Source organism: Canis lupus, chromosome 2, assembly GCF_048164855.1.
Source record: "Canis lupus baileyi chromosome 2, mCanLup2.hap1, whole genome shotgun sequence".
NCBI lineage: Eukaryota > Metazoa > Chordata > Mammalia > Carnivora > Canidae > Canis > Canis lupus.
This window is the reverse complement of record NC_132839.1, coordinates 41,443,319-41,464,993: the sequence shown is the minus strand read 5'-3', so window position 1 is coordinate 41,464,993 and position 21,675 is coordinate 41,443,319. Positions and strand designations below refer to the sequence as shown.

Genomic DNA, 21,675 nt, shown 5'->3' with positions numbered 1-21,675 from the left:
TGCTGACCTTGGTGGCTACAAAAGATCACATTAAAAAAAAAAAATGCTTGGGATCCCTGGGTGGCGCAGCGGTTTGGCGCCTGCCTTTGGCCCAGGGCGCGATCCTGGAGACCCGGGATCGAATCCCACATCGGGCTCCCAGTGCATGGAGCCTGCTTCTCCCTCTGCCTGTGTCTCTGCCTCTCTCTCTCTCTGTGACTATCATAAATAAATAAAAATTTAAAAAAAAAAAAATGCTTCACTGCAGGGGTGGAGAGCAACCCCAGGACTTTAGCACCACCAGTGAGGCATTTCAGAATAGGTGTGGTAAGTGGGGAGTGTAGGCACAATGTCCAAGAAGCGCCTCCATGAGAAGGTTCGGTTGGAAGCTATTTCTTCAAGAATAGGTTCAGCAGGCACCTATCATCTGCTAGTGCAGAAAACCAGGTGGAGTCACAGAGATGGATGAGACTCGGCCCTTCCTATGGCAGGCCAGTGCCCAGGCGGCAGTGGCAAGCACGCAGAGCCGCTGTCACTTCGTTAACAAGCAGAACCACATCCCGTCTCTGAAGGAGGCCCTTGTGACCCGAAGGAGAAGGCAGGCCCCTCTTGCTCACGCTGCAGGAACCCAGCCTGAGCGAAGGCAGGTCGTGTAGTGCAGGCCACACGTGCTCCCTGCCAGGGGCTGTGAGCCACGCTCTTCCCAGGCTTGCTCTTCTCCTGCTTGCAGCAGGAAGGGTGGGCATGGCTCTTCCGGGCTTGAGTTACACCTCCTTTGGGAGCATGCCCAGGAGGTCCTGCTGGAGCCCCTGCCTTTTGGGGAACATTGCTTCTCTGGGCATGCTTGGGTGGGTGCAGAGATGAGCCTTGGGCCCACTCTGCTTCTCTCCTGGCCTGCGTGGAACCAACAGGCAGTCCCGTCTTCTGCTTGCAGAATTCCTACCTGGTGCTGGCAGGCCTAGATGACGGGCTTGTGGCAGTGTTTGCCGTGGTGCGCGGTGTCCCAGACAACAGCTGCTCCTACCTGTGTTCACACACGGCCAACAGGTCCAAGTTCAGCATCCCAGATGAAGACATGCGACAGAACCCCTACCCCGTGAAGGCCATGGAGGTGGTCAACAGCGGGTCTGAGGTCTGGTACAGCAATGGGCCTGGCCTGCTGGTCATCGACTGTGCAGCCCTGGAGATCAGCAGGAGGCTGGAGCCCTACCTGGCCCCTTCGGTGGTCACCTCGCTCGTGTGCAGCTCTGAGTGCAGGGGGGAGGAGGTCGTCTGGTGCCTGGACAACAGGGCCAACTTGTTGGTGATGTACCACGCAGCCACCTACCAGCTATGCGCCCGGTATTTCTGTGGGGACCCCAGCCCGCTCAGAGACATGTTTCCCGTGCGCCCCTTGGGTCCGGAGTCCCCGGGCCGCCACATGGCCAGCCCCAAAGAACCTGAGGGGGACTCCATCGCAGACGTGAGCATCATGTATAGCGAGGAGCTGGGCACGCAGATCCTGACCCATCAGGACTCACTGACCGACTACTGCTCCATGTCTTCCTACTCCTCCTCCTCCCCGCACCGGGCCCCCGCGTCCTCCTCTAGCCTGCCCTGCTCCCCGGCAAGCTCTTCCAGCGTGCCTTTCTCCACCGACTGCGAGGACTCTGACAGGCTGCACGAGCCCACGGCGGGCTCCGACAGGTCCGAGCACGACCTGACGCCCGTGGACGGGGAGGCTTTCAGCCAGCACCTGCAGGCGGTGAGGATCCTGGCCGTGAAGGACGTCATCTGGGTCCCCAGGTAGGGTTCCCGGGAGGGGGTGCGCTCCTGGCTGGGCCACGGGAGCTGGCAGGTGCTGTCACGATCCACCCCCCCACCCCCAGGGATCTCTTTAGCAAACCTGAGAACGGTGGCACTTGGCTCATCTGCCCCCCTGGGAGCTGACCAGGCCCTCGAGGCAGAGTCGTGGTCCGCGGAGATTCGGTTTCCCGCTGGGAAAGGCCTCCTGGGCCCGGCTGCGGCGCCCTCCCAGTAACTCAATCCAGTCGCAGAGACGGCGAGTTGGTTGCCCTGCCTCTGTGCCCGCCAGCTCCCTTTCCCCCTGGAGAGCACAGCCCGGGACAAAACACTTCCCCTTCTCGGTTTTGGTTTCGCAGGCGCGGTGGCGATGTTATTGTCATCGGCCTGGAGAAGGACGCCAGCGGCCAGCGGGGCCGAGTCATTGCTGTCTTAAAAGCCCGTGAGCTCACTCCACGTGGGTAAGTCTCAGGACACCTCCTGTAGGCCCGGGGCTATGGTGTGGGGCATTGAGGCCCCTCTGCCACACCCCCACACAGTGGCCTCTCGCCCTTCTGTCCTCCACATCCACTGATGTGGCCATAAGGCAGAGCAGGAACAAGATGGGGTCCTCCAGGCAGCTCCTCGGGGGCCCAGCAGGTACCAGCTGAACCGAGCATTAGCCACTGGCCAGGGCTGGCTATTTCTGGGGTACCCAGTGCACCTATGAACCAAGTGTCCTGCCTGGGATATATGTCTCCAGGGCTAGAGTTCAACTGCAATGGAAACAGGGAGCCAGGTGATTCACTGGACTTCCCAGCAAGCAGGAAGGCCCTTCCTGGGGTGCTCCACCTGCCCATATAGCACCTAGAGGAGCCACAGACCTCGCATACACCACCCCTCACTATACCCAAGCCCAGTCTCAGCCATGGCTCCATACCCATCTTCTAAGGGGTCCTGCCAGGAGGCAGGCCAGACTCCACTGTGAGGGTCATTCTGGAGCAAGACAGCCTATCTGGATGCAGTGTGCATGGCCACGAACATGGGAGGCAGCACCGCCTGGTTCCCAGAGTCCCTTGGCAGCCAGCAGTATCCACAGCAGTATCCATTGACCTCACTTTGTCTGCTGAGCCTCATACTACAAATCTCCTTTATGGAAAAATCCCATTCGGCCTATTTGCCCCAGACCAGGACGACAATGAGAGAAGAAACGTCTATGGCGGGTCCCCTCTCTTGCCCAAAAGCATTGAGCATTCTCAAGGAGTCACCAGATCCATTGACCCTGCTCTGCCAGTAATTCCAGAAACAGGAGCTGGATTTTGTTTTGTTTTGTTTTTTCTACTGAGCCCCAGTTGACTTTGTGGGCTGAGGTAGTTAATCAGATCACAGGTGGGGCTTCTTGGGGAGCAGGCGACTCTGTAGAGCCCCAGGCCTGTTGACCTCAGATCACCCATCGTTAGTGTCCCTAAAATTTTCACTAACGATGTTTTTCCTATTCAGCAGCCCCAAGGCAGGTTTACCAGGAACCAGACACACTCCCTGTAGGAAGAAATCAGCCCAGGCGGCCAGCTGATAGGAGGGCCATAGCCCGATCCCTCCAGCTTTTTGCAATGTATCTGAGACACTGATTCCCTCAGCGCAAAGCTAATGAGTGCCCGCAGTGTGCAAAGCCCCGAGGAGGCTAGAGGCCCTGCTCATACTGGTTTGCGTGCTGGCCACAGCGCACGGCAGTGAGGGTTGGGACGTGGGCTTCCCTGTCCAGCTGAGGCCCAGCAGGAAACCTGCGGTGTGTGCACAGATCAGCAAAACCATCCACAGCCTCAAAAAACACATGCCTATAGTTAGGACATGCTGGCACAGGTTTTTTCTCTGATATACCATCATGCATTTCCTGCACTGGGAATTTAGCGTGAGAAGAACCAGGCCTGAGCTGATGTCAAGGGAACAAAGTCAGTGCTTCAAATCCATTATGGGCCATTGACAAGCAGCATCGATGGTGCTTTCTGGACACATGGAGGTCTGGGTCCAGTGACAGAGGCCACCTGTTCTCGTTGCATCTGTGGCCTTTCATGGGGTGAGTCCCTTACAGGCAATCCCCAAGAACACCAAGTGATGCCCTAGGCTCTTCTGTTAGGAAGCCTCTGCCTGCGGGCTGGACCACCGGGGAAGCAGGCATCCAAGCACATCACTGCTGCCAGGCTGGGATGTACAGATACCCCCAGACTGGCTCTGACCAAGTGGGGACCCCTGGAGGTTTTCTCAGACCTCCCCTCTCTCTGTAGGGTGCTTATGGATGCGGCAGTGGTTGCAAAGGACACAGTTGTGTGCGGCTTTGAGAACGAAAACATGGAGTGGTGCCTGGCTGTCTGGAGGGGCTGGGGCACCAGGGAGTTTGATGTTTTCTACCAGTCGTATGAGGAGCTGGGCCGGCTGGAGGCTTGCATGCGGAAGAGAAGGTAATTCCTATGGAATGACGGTCTTCCAGACCTGGCTGCCCCGGGGCCAGCGGCTTGACCCCTCTGCTGCAGCCCACCACCCACTGAAGGACTCAGAAGACAGACTGGGTTCTCCTGTGAGCCACTTGCTGCTAGAAGTGCTGAAAAGTTACCACCCTGGTGGTGGTTTGGGGGTTCCCCGGTTCCCCAGGGCAGAGTTAGCTGCCTACCTCCATTCTCCCATTGCTGGTTTTACAACCCAAGAGAAGATGGTAGGGCCTGGCTGGGGGAAACTCCCCTTGCCTCCTCTATCCACTTCCAGGAGCAGGGGAGGGGGATCCCGCTCCTGACTGGGTCACACAAGGTGGGGCTGGGCCCTCATGGCATAGTGGGCCTGCCCATTTTCCTACCCAGCTCTGGGATGGAATTACACTAGAGGCTCTCAGCTGGGGAGCAGTTCAGGGCAGGGTGGGAGGGGGCTGCGACCTCTGCCCCTTCCCCCAGTGGCCTCCAGGCTTTCAGCACATTTCACAAGCCCCTGGGTCCCCGGGGCCCAGGGCCTCCGCTTGGGCAAGCCAAGATCAGATGTCTCCCGCTCAGGAAAGTCTCTGTGTGAGAAGCCCTCAGAAGGACCCTCGGGGAGGAGCACTGCCCAATCCGGGGAATGAATGAGTTCCTTTAAGTGACACAGCTGGAAAGCCAAGAGCTAGCACAGTGCCCAGAGCACCCACTCAGCCTCTACATTCTTCTCCTGCCGACAAAAGGCAGGGGGAACTCAATCAGCAAGACTTAAGAAAGGGCCATGTGTTTATAGCTTTATGAAATAAACTTGGATGCAGCTGGAGCACAAGCCCTGTTTGTTTTGCACATAATAATCTTGTTTATCACTTTAGCAAATTAAGTAATAGCTCAGTGGTTAGGCCCCGGTTGTGAAGTCACATCATATGGGGCTTATACCAAATTATGTATTTGCTAAACATTGACTACACACATGAACAGCAAAGCATAGAATTCAAACTTGTTAACGGGGGATTTGTGGGTACGACAGCAACAGTTTTTATAAATTATGCACACACATACACACATGCACATGTACCATGTCGCTACCAAGAATAATCATTTGAGGCTGCTGAACCCAGAATGGTGGTGTGAACATGAGGTCATACTTAAGTGGTTTTGACCTTTTTGTAAAATTAAGTTATAAGAATCAGACTTAACATTCGCTGGGATATGCGGGCAAATGTGGTTCCTTTTATCTGAAAATAAACTGATTCTCTTGAGGATGATGTCACAGCCTCTGTCTGTAGAGTGTGGAGTAACAGCACGGGCTCTGTCCTGGCCAGGCCCACTCACTGTCGGGGTGCAAGGGGAGCCCCGCCAACCTTGCCTACAGCTGCCTCTGTGCAGGCAGCCCCACAGCAGCTTCCACGGGCAGAGGCAGCCACTCTGTCAGCTTCCACCTCCCCACTGCCTTTTGCTGGTCTGGGCACCAAGTCCAGCAGGGGCTGCAGGGCTGCACCCCTGTCCATGTCACTTTCACATCCCACCCTCATCCCTTAGCTGGACCTCAGTGGTCACTCCTCTCCTGCCCTTCCCATCCCAGCACCCCACAGCTGCCCCATTACTCCCACCCACCCCAACTGCAAACTGGGGCCTGTCCTTCTCCTGCCCCGATCCTGCACTCTACAACCTGCAGCCCAACTGCTAGGCTGACACTCAGGGCCCCCATGATCCAGTCCTGACCCATCTCTCTGACCTGGCCTCCCCCCAGACTGAGGCATAAGCTTCTGTGACAAGAGGCTGGCCATTCAGCCCACAGCCTCATGGAGCCAGCTTGGGGCACCTCTTCACAAAAGTTGGAAACCATGCAGGAAATGGTTTCACTACATAAAAATTAGAAACTTAAATGGAAAAGCTACCACAAAGTCAAAAGACAGTCAACTGCGAAAAAAATATTGGTGACAAATGAGAGGCAAACAGCTCATTTATATCTTACATACAAAGAGTTCATACCTTTCGATAAGAGGAAACACAAAAGGAAGAAGGCAGAGGACATAAAAAGCACTCAACCTCACCCAACAGTGAGGAAATAGATATGAGGACAGCAGCAAAATGTCATTTACTACCCTCACGTGGGCATTCCTGTGGAGATCCGCAGGTACCACATTGGAAGATCCACATGTGCAAAGGCCCTGTGGTGGGGCTGAGCTGCTGTGTGGGAACGACAGATGAAGAGCTAGTGTGGCTGGAACATTTGGAAGAAGGGGGAGCTCAGAGGCCCACTAGGCACGGCTCTATAGGCATGGATCTCCATCAAAGCTACTGGTTTTAAGTTTTAGGCAGGGACGTTTGATGACCTGTCTTTTAAAATCACTTTGCTAAATGGAAAGTGGGCTAAACGGGAGCTAATTGACCGTGGGGCCACCCCTTAGAGGGCTTTTTGGCCATCCAAATTTGGTGGATAGATCCAAATCCATCAAAATTTCAAATGCACAGACCATTTAGCCTAGCAGTCCCACTTAAGTATTTGATGCTGAATTTCCTGTGAAAATACCCAAAGATAAAGAACAAGAGTGTCGCTGTAACATCACCCATAATGGTCCCAAACAGGAGACAACCCAAACCTCTATCAGGAGGGAAGTCAAAAAGTGCCTGAACTTCCAGCCATGCTGCCGTACTCCGCAGCTGCTCAGAGAAGGGCCGGGGCTAACGGCACTGGTCCGACATGTTCTCCAGGGTATAATAAATGCATTGTTTTTCTCAAAAGCAACTCACAGGGTGGTGTGTGTAGAGTTACTATTTGAGTAAAAAAGAAATTCACAGGGAAAATATCCCGAAGGATGCCTGAGAGTTGGGTAGGCATCGGTTGCCTCTGGGGAGCAGAGTTGAGGCCTGGCATAGAGCAGTAGATCATTAGCTTCTGCCTTACACTTTCCTCACTGCACTGTTTGAATTGTATATAAGCCTTGCCTTGATGGTAAGTCAGGTCAGGAGGGACTTCTCCCCCGGGCCCCAGAAATGACATACCTCTGCCTTGCTGTCCAGAGGCCTGGGAAATCCCCAGGGAGGGTATCAGGTTCCAGGGGCAGGGCCAGCCATCTGACCTCATGGCTCAAGCAGAACCCACCCTGGCTGTCTTTGGGATGCAGGCAGAGGTGGATGTTCACAGTAGGAGGACAGCTGGGGGGGCCTGGGGAACAGTTGGCAAAGGTCAGTGGGCTGTGACCCTGGTCTGCCCTTGCCCATAATATTATGAACACGTGCAGCCCAACTACAGGATCACAGCCCCTTCCTCAGCAGATAAGCACCCAGCTTCCTCCCACCTCCTGCCCACCACCCTGCACCAGGGAAAACAGCACTTTCTGACAACTGGCCACCGATTGGTCACCATCTTCCAGGGCCACTGATTATTTGCAATCTCTGCAATGACCCTACCTGGGGGTGCACTAGACCCCACCTACCTGCCCAGCCCCTTGGACCAGGGGAATGGGTCCTGCTTTCTCTGCTTCTCCTCTTGCAGAAAGCATCTGCTGGAGCCTGAAGGAGGCATGGTGACACAGAACCCCCTCCCACCAAGGCCACAGAAAAACAGCACCGTGAAACCCCTCTAGATGCCAGCAGGCTGCTACCCTGGAAGAAGCCACGTCTTCTGGCGTGTCAGGGCCTGGGGCCTCAAACCCTCTGCTCCCTAAGTGCCTAATGATATGTCTCATCCTGGGCAGAATGGAGCAGTCTTGAAGGAAATAGGGCCAAGGGAGGTGGGGGCAGTCAGTTAAAACAGCACTTAGAGAAGCCCTGGCAGAGACTGTTCGGTAACAGACCATGGTTTGTGGTGCATCATTTCACAGCCTCCCTTACAGGGAAGGGATAGTGTACCAATGGGTCCAGCTTCAGGGAAGCATCACCAAAGGGCTGACTCGGTGGGAACCCCTTGAGCCCTGCCCCTGCCTCCCTGGTTCTCAACAGAACATAAGCCCAGGGCCCTCCAGGGATTCTGGGAAGATCTTGGGACAGTGATAGGGAGGCAGCCCTCCATGCCAGCCCTGGATGCTCACCCCCAGTCTCCTCATTACCTCATGGACCAAGAAATCACTTCCTTGTTTAAGCCAATATTTTCCAACTCTCCACTACTAGCAGCCCAGTGCAATTCCTAAATGTTCGTGTACGTTTTCCACCAGCACAACTTGAGCCCTGAAGGCAAACAAGTGATGCTCTCAGGCTGGCCCTAACAAGTTTCTGTTCAAGTTCAGGCAGAGAGACCTGAGCAATGATGAATTGGAACATTCTGTGGCCAGACCTGCCCCTGAGAGCTTACTGCTGCATCATAAGAGGCTGGACATGGGCTATAGTTCTTCTCCCTAGAACAGCCACAATTAAAATGAGGTCCAGGGTTGCATCCAGGTTACCCAAAAGCCCACTTTGATCTCCCGCAAGTTTTAAACCCTGAATGCTGGGCAAGAACCTCCACCCCCACTTCTGTGACCCTGGTTTCTTCTTTGTGAGATGTCATGGAAGTTCTCACCCTGTCAGGATCAGGAGGGACAGTGTATGTAATGGACCCAGCCCAGCCCCCAATCCAGGGCCAGGACACCCTCCCCACCTCCTAGTCATGACCACTCCCTCCCTTGTCATTACAACCTAGGAAGGCTCAGAAACACTTGGAAGAACTATGGCTATGAGTAAGATAGGGGCTCATGTGAAACAAGTAGAGTTTGGGTCTGCTTTACAGTGAGTACTTGGTTTCATAACAGATGTAGCATTTTATGTATGTTTTATCTTCTTAGGGTATTTAAAGCACTGAAGGTAGTCTAATATTTTGATTTTTAGTTAAATGTGATGAGACTCGATAGAATTTTAAATCAATATTTAACGGGGGAAATTGGTCAAGACTCAGGTGTTACATATTAGGTATATAAGGAGTATAACATTTAAAGAGAGGTTGATTGTTTTGTGTTTAGCAGATCCACAAGCTTGACTAACCAGACATCAACAGTGTACAGGCAGTAACACAGGAGCCCAGCAGGATGCCCATAGCCTGACTCCCAGCCTTGCACCCAGGCTCACAAATCTGAGTTAACTGAAAGCAGAGGGAGAAAAAAATGAAGGTACTTCAGGTTTATAGGCTTAAAGTTCTGGATACCACCGCCCCCCAATCCCTGCCATCTCTCTGATCTACAGGTCAGAAAGATCCAGAAAAGGATGACATCCTATTCCCACCTCTCCCCAGTCACATTTCTCCCACTCCAGGGCAGACCCCTGCCCCACCTTCCCTCTACCTACAGAGGACACAGGGGAGGTCTGAGTGATGAAAAGAAAGATCAACACAGGGGCTCTGCTGTGCACATCTGTATGATTCTGCAGAAGTAAACCTTCAAGGAGTGGGACTTAGCTACATTTGGGGAGGCCATGATGGTTGATGGCCTTGCACAGGCCCTGCATGCCACTGTAGAACCTCTCTCTTCCATCCTGACTACTGCAGAATAGAGACCCTACCAGAAGACTGTCTTCATCATGCCTCACAGCAGGTAGAGTTTTTGTATGTGATAAAAGTTAAGTTTTTATCAGGGTGAAACAGGTTCTTATCAGGCTTATGTTTTATGTAAGCCTCATGGTAACCAGGAGGCAAAAACATAGAGTAGATACACAAAGAATAAAGACAAAGGAACCAACGTACACCACAATAGAAAATCATCAAATAACAACAGGAGTCAGCAAGACAGAAAAAAGGAATAAAGCAACTATAAAATAGGCAGAAAACAATTAATGAAATGTCAATAGTAAGTCCTTATCGATAATTACTTTAAATATAGATAGATTAAATTCTCCAGTCAAAAGACAATGAGTGACTGGATGGATAAAGAACGAGACCCAAAGCTGTCTATAAGAGACTTTACTTCAACTTTAAGGACACACATAGGCTGAGAGTGTAGAGTTGGAAAATGATATTCTATGCAAATGGAAACCCAAAGACAGTAGAGATAACTAAATTTACACAAAATAAACTTTAAGTCAAAACCAGTAACAAGAAACAAGAAACTAATTATATAATGATAAAGGGGTCAAATCATTAAAAGGATATAACAATCGTAAAAATATATGCACCCAATACCAGAGCATCAAAATAAATAAATATTAAAATTTGCAAAAGGAGAAATAAATAACTATACAATAATAGTAGGGGATTTCAATACCCCATTTTCAACAATGGCTAGATCACCCAGACAGAAAGTCATCAAGGAAACACTGGATTTGAACTACACTTTAGACTACATGGACCTAAAAAACATATACAGAACTTTTCATCCAACAGCAGCAGAATACACATTCATCTCAAGTGCATAGGAACATTCCCCAGGATAGATCATATGTTAGGTCACAAAATAGGTCACAACAAATTTAAGAAGATTGAAGTCATCAGTATCTTTTTCTGACTACAATGCTAAGAAACTAACATTAATATCAGGAAGAAAACTGGAAAAATCACAAATATATGGAAATTAAGCAACACACACCTGAACAACCATTGGATCAAAAAAGAAATTGAAAGGGAAACCAAAGAATATCTTGAAACAAACAAAAATGGCAACACTGTATAGCGAAACTTATGGGGTACAGCAAAAAGCAATTCCAAGGGATACGTTTACAGAGATAATGCCTACAATAAGAAGAGGGAAAACAGATTTTAAATATACAATGTAACTTTACACCTCAAGGAACTAGAAAAATAATAAACTAAAAAAAAAATAAAGTTAGCATAAAGAAGGAAGTAACAAAGATCAGAGCAGAAATAAATGAAACAGAGACTAGAAAAACAGTAAGAAACATCAGTGAATGTCAACTTGCTTTTTGAAAAAATAAAACTGGCAAGCAAAAGCTAGACTAAAAAAAATATATCCAAATACATAAAATTAGAAATAAAAGGGGTGGAAGTGAAACCAACGCCTGGCTCGGAGCAGTAGCCTTGACAGGGCCGCCGAGGGTTTCTCTGGCCAGAGCTGCTCGCACCAGTCTACAGCATGGGAAATACCTTCGCGAACCTGTTCAGGGGCCTTTTTGGCAAAAAAGAAACGCGCCTTCTCATGGTGGGCCCGGATGCTGCAGGGAAGACCACCATCCTGTACCAGCTAAAGCCGGGGGAGATCGTGACCCCCATTCCCACCATAGGCTTCGATGTGGGGACCCTGGAGCACAAGAACATCAGCTTCCCCGTGGGGGCCATGGGCGGCCTCTGTGGTGCCACTGCTTCCAGAACACGCAAGGTCTCATCTTTGGGGGTGACAGCAACAAGCGAGAGGCGTGAACGAGGCCGTGGGGAGCCCGCGAGGATGCTGGCGGAGGATGAGCGCGGGGATGCCGGGGATGCCGGGGATGCCGCCCTCCTGGCGTGGCCAACCAGCAGGGCCTCCCGAGCGCCCGGAACGCGGCTGCGATCACGGCCCAGATCACGGCCCAGATCACCGCCCAGATCACGGCCCAGATCACCACCCAGCCGGGGTGCACTGCCTGCCCACAGGAGCCGGTACACCCAGGCCGCCTGCGCACCAGCGGGCACGGGCTCTGTGAGGGACTGGCCTGGCTGTGCAAACATCTCGGGAACCAGAAGGGAGGCGCCCCGGCCCCTCGCCCCCTCCCTGCACCCTCTTCCCTCCTGTGGGGTGAGGCCGGAGCTGTCCCCATGGTCGGGCGCAGGTGCTTCACCAGCTGTCAACGGCAGCCGCAGCCTGCAGCCGGGTTTTTATTTAATGTAATAGTTTGTGTTCCCAACGAGGCAGTTTCTGGGGCTCCTATGCAATATTACTCAGCTTTTTTTATTGTACGAAGAGAATCAACCCAGAGTTCAATACTGAGAAGGGATTTAGGCACGCGGGCCTCCGGGGTCGCTGTGTGGACCAGCCTGGCGCCTCCTCTGGGCTTAGGTCTATGTTGAGATCCATTCTCGTGGTTGGTTTTAAACCCAACTCAGTGCATTTTTAAAATCGTTACAAATACAAGAAAAGGAGAACACTTGAACACACAGAAGGGAGAAACGTGCCTAGTTTAGGTTCTGCAGTGGAGGCCAGAGCCAGTCCACGGTGGGCTGTGTCCCGTTGGGAACGGAAGATGGGCCAGAATGAGTCACCATAGGGTCCCTGTGATCGCTCTGTCTCGGGTCATGCCGCATCCCCTAGCGTTTGTGCTTGTGCCTGTGCCTACACGGCCGCCCAGGAGATGGGCTGGGGGCTGCGCCACCGCCCACGGACCCTGCGGAGGGACCCCGGCCTCCCTGGGGGTGGCGTGGGCATCTGGCTGGCTCCGGGCCACCTGGGGTCTCAGCCGCAGGAGTGCGGGCGGGCGGGCAGGCCAGTCATCCCAGCACCTCAGCCCCCTACATGTGCTTTCACTCCCTCAGCCTGCAAGGGTCAGATTTGGCATCGAAACGACAACCTCTACTGTTTTCTTTTGTATTTTGATAAACACTGAAGAAGCTGGAGCTGTTCAACTTTATCTTGGGGAAGTCCCCAGAATTGATTTATTTGGTGTCGTGGAACCTCTTACTGCTTTCAATACACGGTTGGTAATCAACTGTTTTGTATACTTGTTTTCAGTTTTCATTTCAACAAACAAGCACTGTAATTATAGCTACTAGAATAAAATCTCTTTTTAAAATAAATAAATAAATAGGATACAGATTACAACTGATACCACAGAAATACAAAGGATCATGAGTGCCTACAATGAACAATTATACCCCAACAAATAGGATAACCTTGAAGAAATGGATAAATTTCTAGAAACACAAACTACCAAGATTGAATTATGAAGAAATAGAAAAATATGAACAGATCAATAATGGGTAGAGATTAATCAGTAACCAAAAGTCTCCCAACAAACAAGTCATCCAGTAGTGAATTCTACCAAACATTTAAAGAAGAATTAATACCAGTTCTTCCCAATTATTTCAAAACATTCAAGAGAAGAGAGCACTTCTAAACTCATTTTATGAAGCCAACATGACCCTTATACATAAGCCAGACAAGTATACTGCAAGAAAATAACATTAGAGATCAATGTCTCTGGTGAACATAGCTGCAGAAATCCCCAACAAAATAAAATAACGTGAATTTTAAAAACACATTAAAGGAACCATACACCATAATCAAGTCGAATTTATCCCTGGGATGCAAGGATATTTCAACATATACAATGTCAATAGGTCACATTTAACAGAATAAAGGACAACTATCATATGATCATCTTAATAGAAGCATTTGACAATCATTCTTGTCATTCTAGCATTCTTTCATGCTAAAAGGTATTCTCAATGAGTTAGATATATAAATAATATACCTCAACATCATAAAGATCACAGATGATAAGCCAATAGCTAACATCATACTTAGTAGTGAAAAACTAAAAACTTTTTCTCAAAGACCACAAAGAAAACAAGGATCCCACACTCACCACTTCTGGAAAGTACTGGAAATCCTAACCAAAACGATTAGGCAAGAAAAAGAAATAAAGAGATCCAAATAGAAAAGGAAGAAGTAAAATTGCCTTGGCAGATAACATGATGTTATATATTGATAACCCTAAAGACTCCCCATACAAACAAAAATAGTCAAGCTGTGGAAGGAGCCACGATGCTGTTCGACAGATGAATGGATAAAGAAGATGTGGTCTATGTATACGATGGAATATTAGTCATTAGAAATGACAAATACCCACCATTTGCTTCAACATGGATGGAACTGGAGGGTATTTTGCTGAGTGAAATAAGCCAATTGGAGGATAAACATCATATGGCTTCACTCATACATGAAATATAAGGAATACTAAAGGGATTACAAAGGAAAGGAAGGGAACTGAGTGGGAAAAATTAGAGAGGGAGACAAACCATGAAAGACTCCTAGCTCCGGGAAACAAAAGGTTGTGGAAGGGGAGGTGGGTGGTGGGATGGCAGTCACTGGGTGACAGGCAATGAGGAGGGCACTTGATGGAATGAGCACTGGGTGTTATACTATACGTTGGCAAATTGAATTTAAATTTTTTAAAAATGTAAAAAAATAATATATCTTGCAATTTGTTCAGACATTGTTTGCATCTCTAAATAAAATTTCACAGATTATCATTAAAAAAACAAAATAAAAACTATTTAAACTAACAAATTTAGTAAGATTTTAGGATACAGAATCAACATGGAAATATCAGTTGTGTTTCTATACACTGAAAATGAACTCACCCAAGAAGGAATTAAGAAAACAATCTTATTTATAATAGCACTAAAAAAAAATGCTTGAGGAATAAATTTAAGCAAAGAGGTGAAATATCCATACACTGAAAACTACAAACATAGGTGAAAGAAATTGAAGACAAAAATAAATGGAAAGATTTCCCATGTTCATAGATTGGAAGAATTAATATTACAAATACTATACAAAGTGATCTATATAATCAATGCAAACCTTGTCAAGATTCAAATAGCATTTTTCACAAAAATAGAAAAAATAATCCTAAATTTCCTTGGAACCACAAAAGATCCCAAACAGCCAAAGCATTCTTGAGCAAGAAGAACAAAGCTGGAGTCACCTTCCTGATATTAAACTTCTTGATGTTACCAAGCTATAATAAATGAAACAGTATGGTACTGGCATAAAAACAGACAGATGGACCAATGGGATACAATCAAAAGCCTAGAAATAAGCCCACCCATACATGGTCAACTAGTCTTTTAAAAAGGCACCAAGAATACACAATGGGGAAAATATCATCCCTTCAATAAATTGTGTTGGGAAAATTGAATATCCACACGCAAAGAATAAAATTGGACCTTTGTCTCACACAATACCCAAAAAAATCAATTCAAAATGGATTTAGAATTAAATGTTAGATCTGAAACAATGAAACTTCTAGAAGAAACATAAGGGAAGACATTGGTCTTGGCAATGGTTTCTTGGATTTTACTTCAAAGGCAACAAAAGCAAACACAAACAAATGGGACTACATCAAAGTAAAAAGTTTCTGGGCAGCCCTGGTGGCGCAGCGGTTTAGGGCCACTTGCAGCCCGGGGTGTGATCCTGGAGACCCTGGATCAAGTCCCACATCAGGCTCTCTGTATGATGCCTGCTTCTCCCTCTGCCTGTGTCTCTGCCTCTCTTGCGCTCTCTCTGAATAAATAAATCTTTAAAAGAAAGAAAGAAAATGCTATAAAAAAAAAAAAAAAAAAAAAAAAAAAAAAAGTAAAAAGTTTCTTCACAGGAAAAGAAACAATAAGAAAGTGAAAAAGCAATCTATGGAATGGAAGAAAATATTTGCAGAACATATATCCAATAAGAGGTTAATGTCCAAAATACATACAACGAATTCATACAACTCAATAGCAAACAAAACAAAACAAAACAAACATTTTTTAAAAACCTCCAAACAACCTGATTTAAAAATGGGCAAAAAACCTGAATAGACATTTTTTGTAAAAAAAAAAAAAAACATACAAATGGCCCACAGATATATGAAAAGTTGCTCAATGTCATTAATCATTAGGAAGTACAAATCAAAACAATAATGGAATATCACCTCGCACCTGTTAGTATGGCCATTATAAAACACTCAAAAGATAACAAATATTGGTGAGAATGTGGAGAAGAGGGAAGCCTTATACACTTCTGGTAGAAATTTCAATTGGTATAGCCATTGTAGAAAATAGTATAGAGGTTCCTCAAAATATTAAAAATAGAATTACCATCTTCTCCAGCAATCCCACCTCCAGGTATGTAGCCAAAGGAAATAAAATCACTGTCTCAAAGAGGTATCTGTACTCCCAGGTTCATTGCAGCTTCTTAGTCACTTATATGGAAACAACCTAAATATCTGTCAACAGATGAAAGGATAAAGAAAATGTGGTGTGGATTCATATACACAATGGAAAATTAGTCAGCCTTCAAAAAGAAACAATTCCTGAAATTTGCCACACTATGGATGAACCTGGAGACATCAGACAAAGTGAAATAAGCCAGGCACAGAAAGATAAATACTGCACGGTATCACATGTGCAATCTGCAAAAGTCAAAGTCAGTAATAGAGAGTAGAATGGTAGTTACCAGGGGTTGGGGTGTTGGTGCAAAGGGGAGATGTTGGTCAAATGGTACAAACTTTCTTCCTTTTTCTTTCTTTCTTTTTTTTTTTTTTTTTTTTAGATTTTATTTTTAAGTAATCTCTACACCCAGCTTGGGGCCCGAATTCACAACCCCAAGATGGAGAGTTGCACGCTCCTTTGACTAAGTCAGCTAGATGTTCGCCCCTGGTACAAACCTTCCATAATAAGTTTTGAAGACCTAATGTACAGCATTGTAACTGTAGGTAGTAATATTCTGCATGCTTGAAATTTGCTAAAAGAACAAATCTTAAGAGTTTTCACCACACAAAAAAATGCGGCAACTTGGAGGTGATGGGTGTCAATTAGCCTGATTATGGTATTCATTTCACAATGGACACATGTATCAAAACGTCACGTTGTTCACCACAAATATACACAATTTTTATTGCCAATAATACTTCAGTAAATTTGGGGGAAAAAAATAACATCAAAAGGGAAGGCACAGGGCACGTTCTGAAGCTCCAGGAGATGCTTCTCCGCGTCTCCACGGGCCCTGGAGAGCCGCATCCTGCTCTCCCCTCCAAGTACACACTAGCCCAGGAGGATTCTAGACAGCTCTGCCTGGTGGTCCAGCTTCCACTGCACCTGGCCAGGACAGGGAGCCAGCTTCTTCACTTCCTCCACAGGTGGCCTCCCAGCTGTGCTGTCGCATTGTGCAGGGCAAGGTGACATCTTTCCCACCGGCCTGGTCTGGAATGGATCCTCTGCCTTCAAGGCCAGCCAAGTTCCACCCTGTGTCAACTCTGCTCTCAGAGCAGAGTAACTCCTCCCCAGGTGCAGTGCAGATGAGGGGATGAAGAAGTGGAGGGAAGGAGGGAGGGAGCGGGGAGAGGAGGGGTGGTGGGGTGGTGGGGTGGAAGCTCTGCAGAGGATACAGTCTGCACCTGGGAGCTAGAAGTTACCTCCACCTCTGCAAGAGCTGGATAGGTCTGTGCGGCCTCCAACCAGCCGCATTCAAGAAGTGGAAGTGAATTAACATTTTATCTGGATTTTATTTACTAAAATGGCTTAAATTGTATCTAAAGCATGCTAGGTGTTCATTGCCTCCGGTGGAGCAGAGTGTGGGCTAGAGCTCAGCCTGCTGGTCAGTGGGGGAGACATCCCCTCCATGGAGGGAGTCCCAGGCCCTCTGGTGATCTCCCGGCCCCTTCCAGCCACTGGGCCACCCATCCCCCAAACCCTGGCCTTGAAGTTGCCCTGCTAGCGGTTTCCCTTGCATCCATCCACTGCTATGTTCCGAGGTCTCAGAGGTCTGCATGCAGAGAGCAGAGTCACACTGAATTCGGCTGCGTGGTGAGCAGCAGCTGGGGCCAGAGTCGGAAAACTAGGCCTTCCCTCCTACCACCTGGCGGCACCACGGCAGCCCCTCGCTCCTGGGACCTCCAGCTCTGTCCCACCTGCCTCCTGGGCAGTGGCAGAGAACCCACAGTGAGGGCTCAGCACACCACTCAGTCCCAGGGTGACGAAGTCAGACGGGTGGGGAGGAGGAGGCCTCAGAACAGAGAAACCCAAGAACTTGAGCTCAGGGAAGGGATGGCTAAAGGTCTCTGCCTGGTCCTGTAGTTAGCCTCTCTAAACTCCAAAAGCCAAATGAATGCCCAGAGTTTTCACCCCAAACTTCCCTGTCAGGGTTGCTGAAGACCAAGGGAGTGGCTATTCCCCAAGGTGGTGGCAAGTGAGGGTTTTGGAGACACAGAGAGATCCAGGTTCAAGTCCTGTCCCTGACAATTGCCCTGAAAGGCCCAGGAGAGTTTCTCAGCTCAGTGGCTCTTGCACATTCCCTTCAGGACCAGGAGGAATGGATTGCCCAGAGGTCAGGGGCCAGGACCTATGTGTTCAAGGGAAACGGGCAGGTGGACTCTGAGCCAGGGCAGGAGAGAGGTTGGGGTGCAGAGGCTTCCCCCGTACCCCATAAGCGTGCACTTCCTGATGTGGGCCCTCTCAGAAAGTCAGTCGGCCCCGCGTGGTGAGGAGCCTCCAGATGGTGCCAGTAACACCTCGGGTAAGCCAGGGGCTGGGTCTGCCTCTTCCACAGCCAAGAAAGAACTCGGCTGACCATGGTGGCCAGCTGCTGAGTGCTTGGCCAAAGGATATGCTGTTTCCCAAATCTTAAGAGCTCTTCTCCCTCCCTGGAGCCCAGGGGAGGAAGAGGTTGACCCCGCCTCTCCCCCCACCCCCTTTCCTTACGGCCACCAGCTCCCACTGCAAGTTCCAGACTGTGGTTTCCCCACCCGCGGCCAGAGGGCGCCCTGCTCCAGGAGGCCTGGCCCCTGCCCTCCCCGCCTCAGCGAGGTCTGATGAGAAATGGATGCCTCTGGGCTCCTGGCCCTCTGAGGAGAGTTTGTGGGCTTGATGAGTTTACTTTACCAAGTATTCCCAAGTATGATTCCATCTGGGGAAGAAGGAACCCTGTGGCTGTGTGTGGACGTATGTAAATACAGACACTCAAGCTGCTGGGGTGGGCGCAGGCCCAGAGGAGCCCTGGCATGCCAGGGGAGAGCCAGCTGTGGGAGAGGCGGGGCCGTTCTCTCTTCTGGACTTCTTGGAACATCGTAATCAACATTCTACTTTCTCTGTGCAATAGAAATTTTTAGGAATGTGACTTGGCTTTTCTGTAGGTGCCATGGGCTTGTGAAGAGTCTTTTCTCTGAGTATGTGAGGTGTGTGTGCATGTGTAGAAGTGTGGAGCGTGTGGGTGTATATGTGGTATGTCGTGTGAGTCCCCATGTGTGGGAATGTATGGTGTACATGTGTGTGCTGTGTGTGTGTGTGGTATGGTGTGTGTGCATGTGTGAGTGTGAAGGGTGAGGGTGTACATGTGATGTATAGTGTGATGTGTGGTGTGTGTCCTTATGTATGTATAGTGTACATGTGTGGTGTTGTGTGCATGAGTGGTATGTGTAGTGGTGTGTGCACGTGTGGCATATGTGTGTGCATGTATGTGTGGTGTGCCTGGCATATGTGGTGTCTGTGTACAGTATGGGTATGGTATGTGGATGTATGGGTATGATTGTCTGGGGTGTGTGTGGTATGGGTACATTTGTGATAATAGGGATGTGTGTGTGTGATGTGAGTGTGGAGGTGTGGGTGTGTATGTGGCATGTGGTGTGTGGCATGAATACGTGTGATATTTGGGTGTGTATGTGTGTGGTGTATGGTGTGTGAGTGGTGTGTGGTATAGGTGCCTGTAGAATGTGGTATGTGTACATAAGTGTATGTGGTATATGTGTGCTATGGACGCATGTAGTGTGTGGCATGAGAGAGGCGTGCGTGTGCACATAATGTGTGGGTCTGTCTGCGTGCGTGCGTGTGCACAGACAGACACACACGTTTCCATCGCTGGCGTGTCGCCCAAGGCCAGGTGCAGGCCTGAGTCGGGCCCTGTGTCCACTCCGGGGATTGCTCAGGTCTGAGGGTCAGCCGCACGTGGGGAACAGACAAAAAGAGTGCAGGGGGTTGGTTTGAAAAATCCAGAGAAAACTATTCCTGCGAGAGTCTCTGGAAAAAGTAGCTTCTGAAACTCCAAAGATCCCACAATTCTCACAGCTGTGACCTACTCTCCTTTCACTGTCCACGACTTCTGAGCCCCCAGAGGCAGCAGGAAGCACCTCTGCCATTCACTCCACCTCAGTCCCACAGACACTGCACACCACAAAAAATAAGCTTTACACAAATAGGAAGGGGCAGGTCAAGGGCTCTGTCCCAAGACTCCTGAACCACAGCCACGGAGGGGCAGCCATCCACAGAGGAACCTCTGGGCCACTGGGGGGCTCGTCGGCCCCAGGCCACTTGGCTCCAGGGTGAGGCTTTGCTGGCTCCCCTCATTCCAGAGCTGCAGGTTAGAGCCAAGAAAAACAAGCCCCAAAGCCACACGAACGGCCGCAGATACTGAGGGAGGTGAGTGAGCCCAGGCTCTCAGGGTTCCCCCACTAAATCAAATGGCCCTCTGAGCTCCAGTGAACCCTGAACATGCCTCCTTAGCCCAGCCACGGTGAGAAAGGCAGAGGTGCAGGGAGCTGCCCCGTACCGTGTGGTTGGCTCACTAACAGGCCAGTGGAGGAGCTGGCCCACCGCTGGTCGGGGGGGAAGAAACATGGCAGAGGCCCGGTCAAGGCCATCGGTGCAGATACCGTGGCTGGGGCCGAGTGAGAGGAAAACCAATGAGCAGTGTATCCCACTATGACCCAAGATGGTCACAATAGCATCTCCTATCCCGTGTGCTTTAGTACAACTGAGCTTGACATGCCTCCCTCAAGTCAAGGAGGAGAAGGGTGTCTGTTCCCCCTACCTCGAATCTGGGGGTGCTTGTGATGTGCTTATAACCAAAGGAATACAGAGACACCTGGGTGGCTCAGTGGTTGAGCATCTGCCTTTGGCTCAGGTCATGATCCTGGGGTCCTGGAATTGAGTCCCCCATCAGGAGCCTGCTTCTCCCTCTGCCTATGTCTCTGCCTCTCTCTGTGTCTCTCCTGAATAAATAAAGAAAATCTTTAAAAATAAATAAATATTAAATAAACAACCAAAGGAATACAGTGGTAGTGATGCCACGTTACTTCCAAAGCTCAATCAGAAAACGCAATGAAGCCAGACACTCACCTCTGGAGCCATAAGGCGCCAGGTAAGAAGTTGGGACTGTGATGAGGCCACCATGCTAAGAGGAAGCTCAAGCCACGTGAAGATGCCACACGAAGGTGCCCTGACCCTCGGCCCAGCAGCCAGCATCGTGTGGGGAAAACATGAGAGAAGATGTCTTCAGATGATTGCCAGCTCTTAGGTTGCCCTTAGCAGTCACCTGGGGCCTCGGACATCACAGACTAGAGGCAAAGCAGCCTCCCAGGCCCTGTTCAAATTCTAGACCCACAGAACTGTGAGCATAGGAAGATCGTTGTATGCTATGAAGTCTGGGGGTCACTGGTTATTTTCTGACAGGAACTGGAACAAGTGACCAAGGAAGGCATCTTGAAAGCTGTGCCAATCCACCTTCCTGTCTTCTGTCCCTTTTGCCAGTACTGCTGGGACCTAGCAGGCCACTGTCCCTCCCTATCTCTTGCAGGTAATGACCCGGGCTCTGGTCATGGGAGCTGCCTCCCGTGACACAGCTTATCCATAAGCCCCCGTGACCCCAGGCCCAAGAAACCAGGTCCACAGGTCTTGTCAGGCAGAACTGGTCTGTGTCCTTCCAGGCCTCAGGAAGACATTGGTGGCCAAGAACGGGCTGTTCACCCTGGCTGAGCTCCAGGGATGGATTTGCCCAGATTTCCGAGCCTGATGGATGTATAGAGGCCCAAGTCCTGGGGTGCTGCAGCCACCAAGTCCTCATGAGTGGTGAGCAAACCCCCATCACCATGAACTGGTGAACTCGGAGAGGGA

At 49.6% G+C, this 21,675-nt stretch overlaps 1 protein-coding gene and 1 pseudogene across 5 annotated transcripts in view; both read left to right on the top strand.

Annotated features, from left to right (window-relative positions):
• LRRK1 (leucine rich repeat kinase 1) overlaps positions 1–5,455 on the top strand; it is a 121,332-nt gene extending 115,877 nt beyond the window's left edge. For all 5 annotated transcript variants that reach the window (XM_072796599.1, XM_072796620.1, XM_072796624.1 and 2 more), the window contains 3 exons: positions 914–1,764; positions 2,121–2,222; positions 4,023–5,455. In XM_072796599.1, coding sequence (XP_072652700.1) covers positions 914–1,764; positions 2,121–2,222; positions 4,023–4,200 — 1,131 coding nt within the window. In that variant the 3' untranslated portion in view covers positions 4,201–5,455. The remainder of the gene's footprint in view (positions 1–913; positions 1,765–2,120; positions 2,223–4,022) is intronic.
• A 5,736-nt stretch (positions 5,456–11,191) lies between these two features.
• Positions 11,192–21,574, top strand: LOC140609358 (ADP-ribosylation factor 1-like; annotated as a pseudogene).
• Positions 21,575–21,675: the final 101 nt, after the last annotated feature.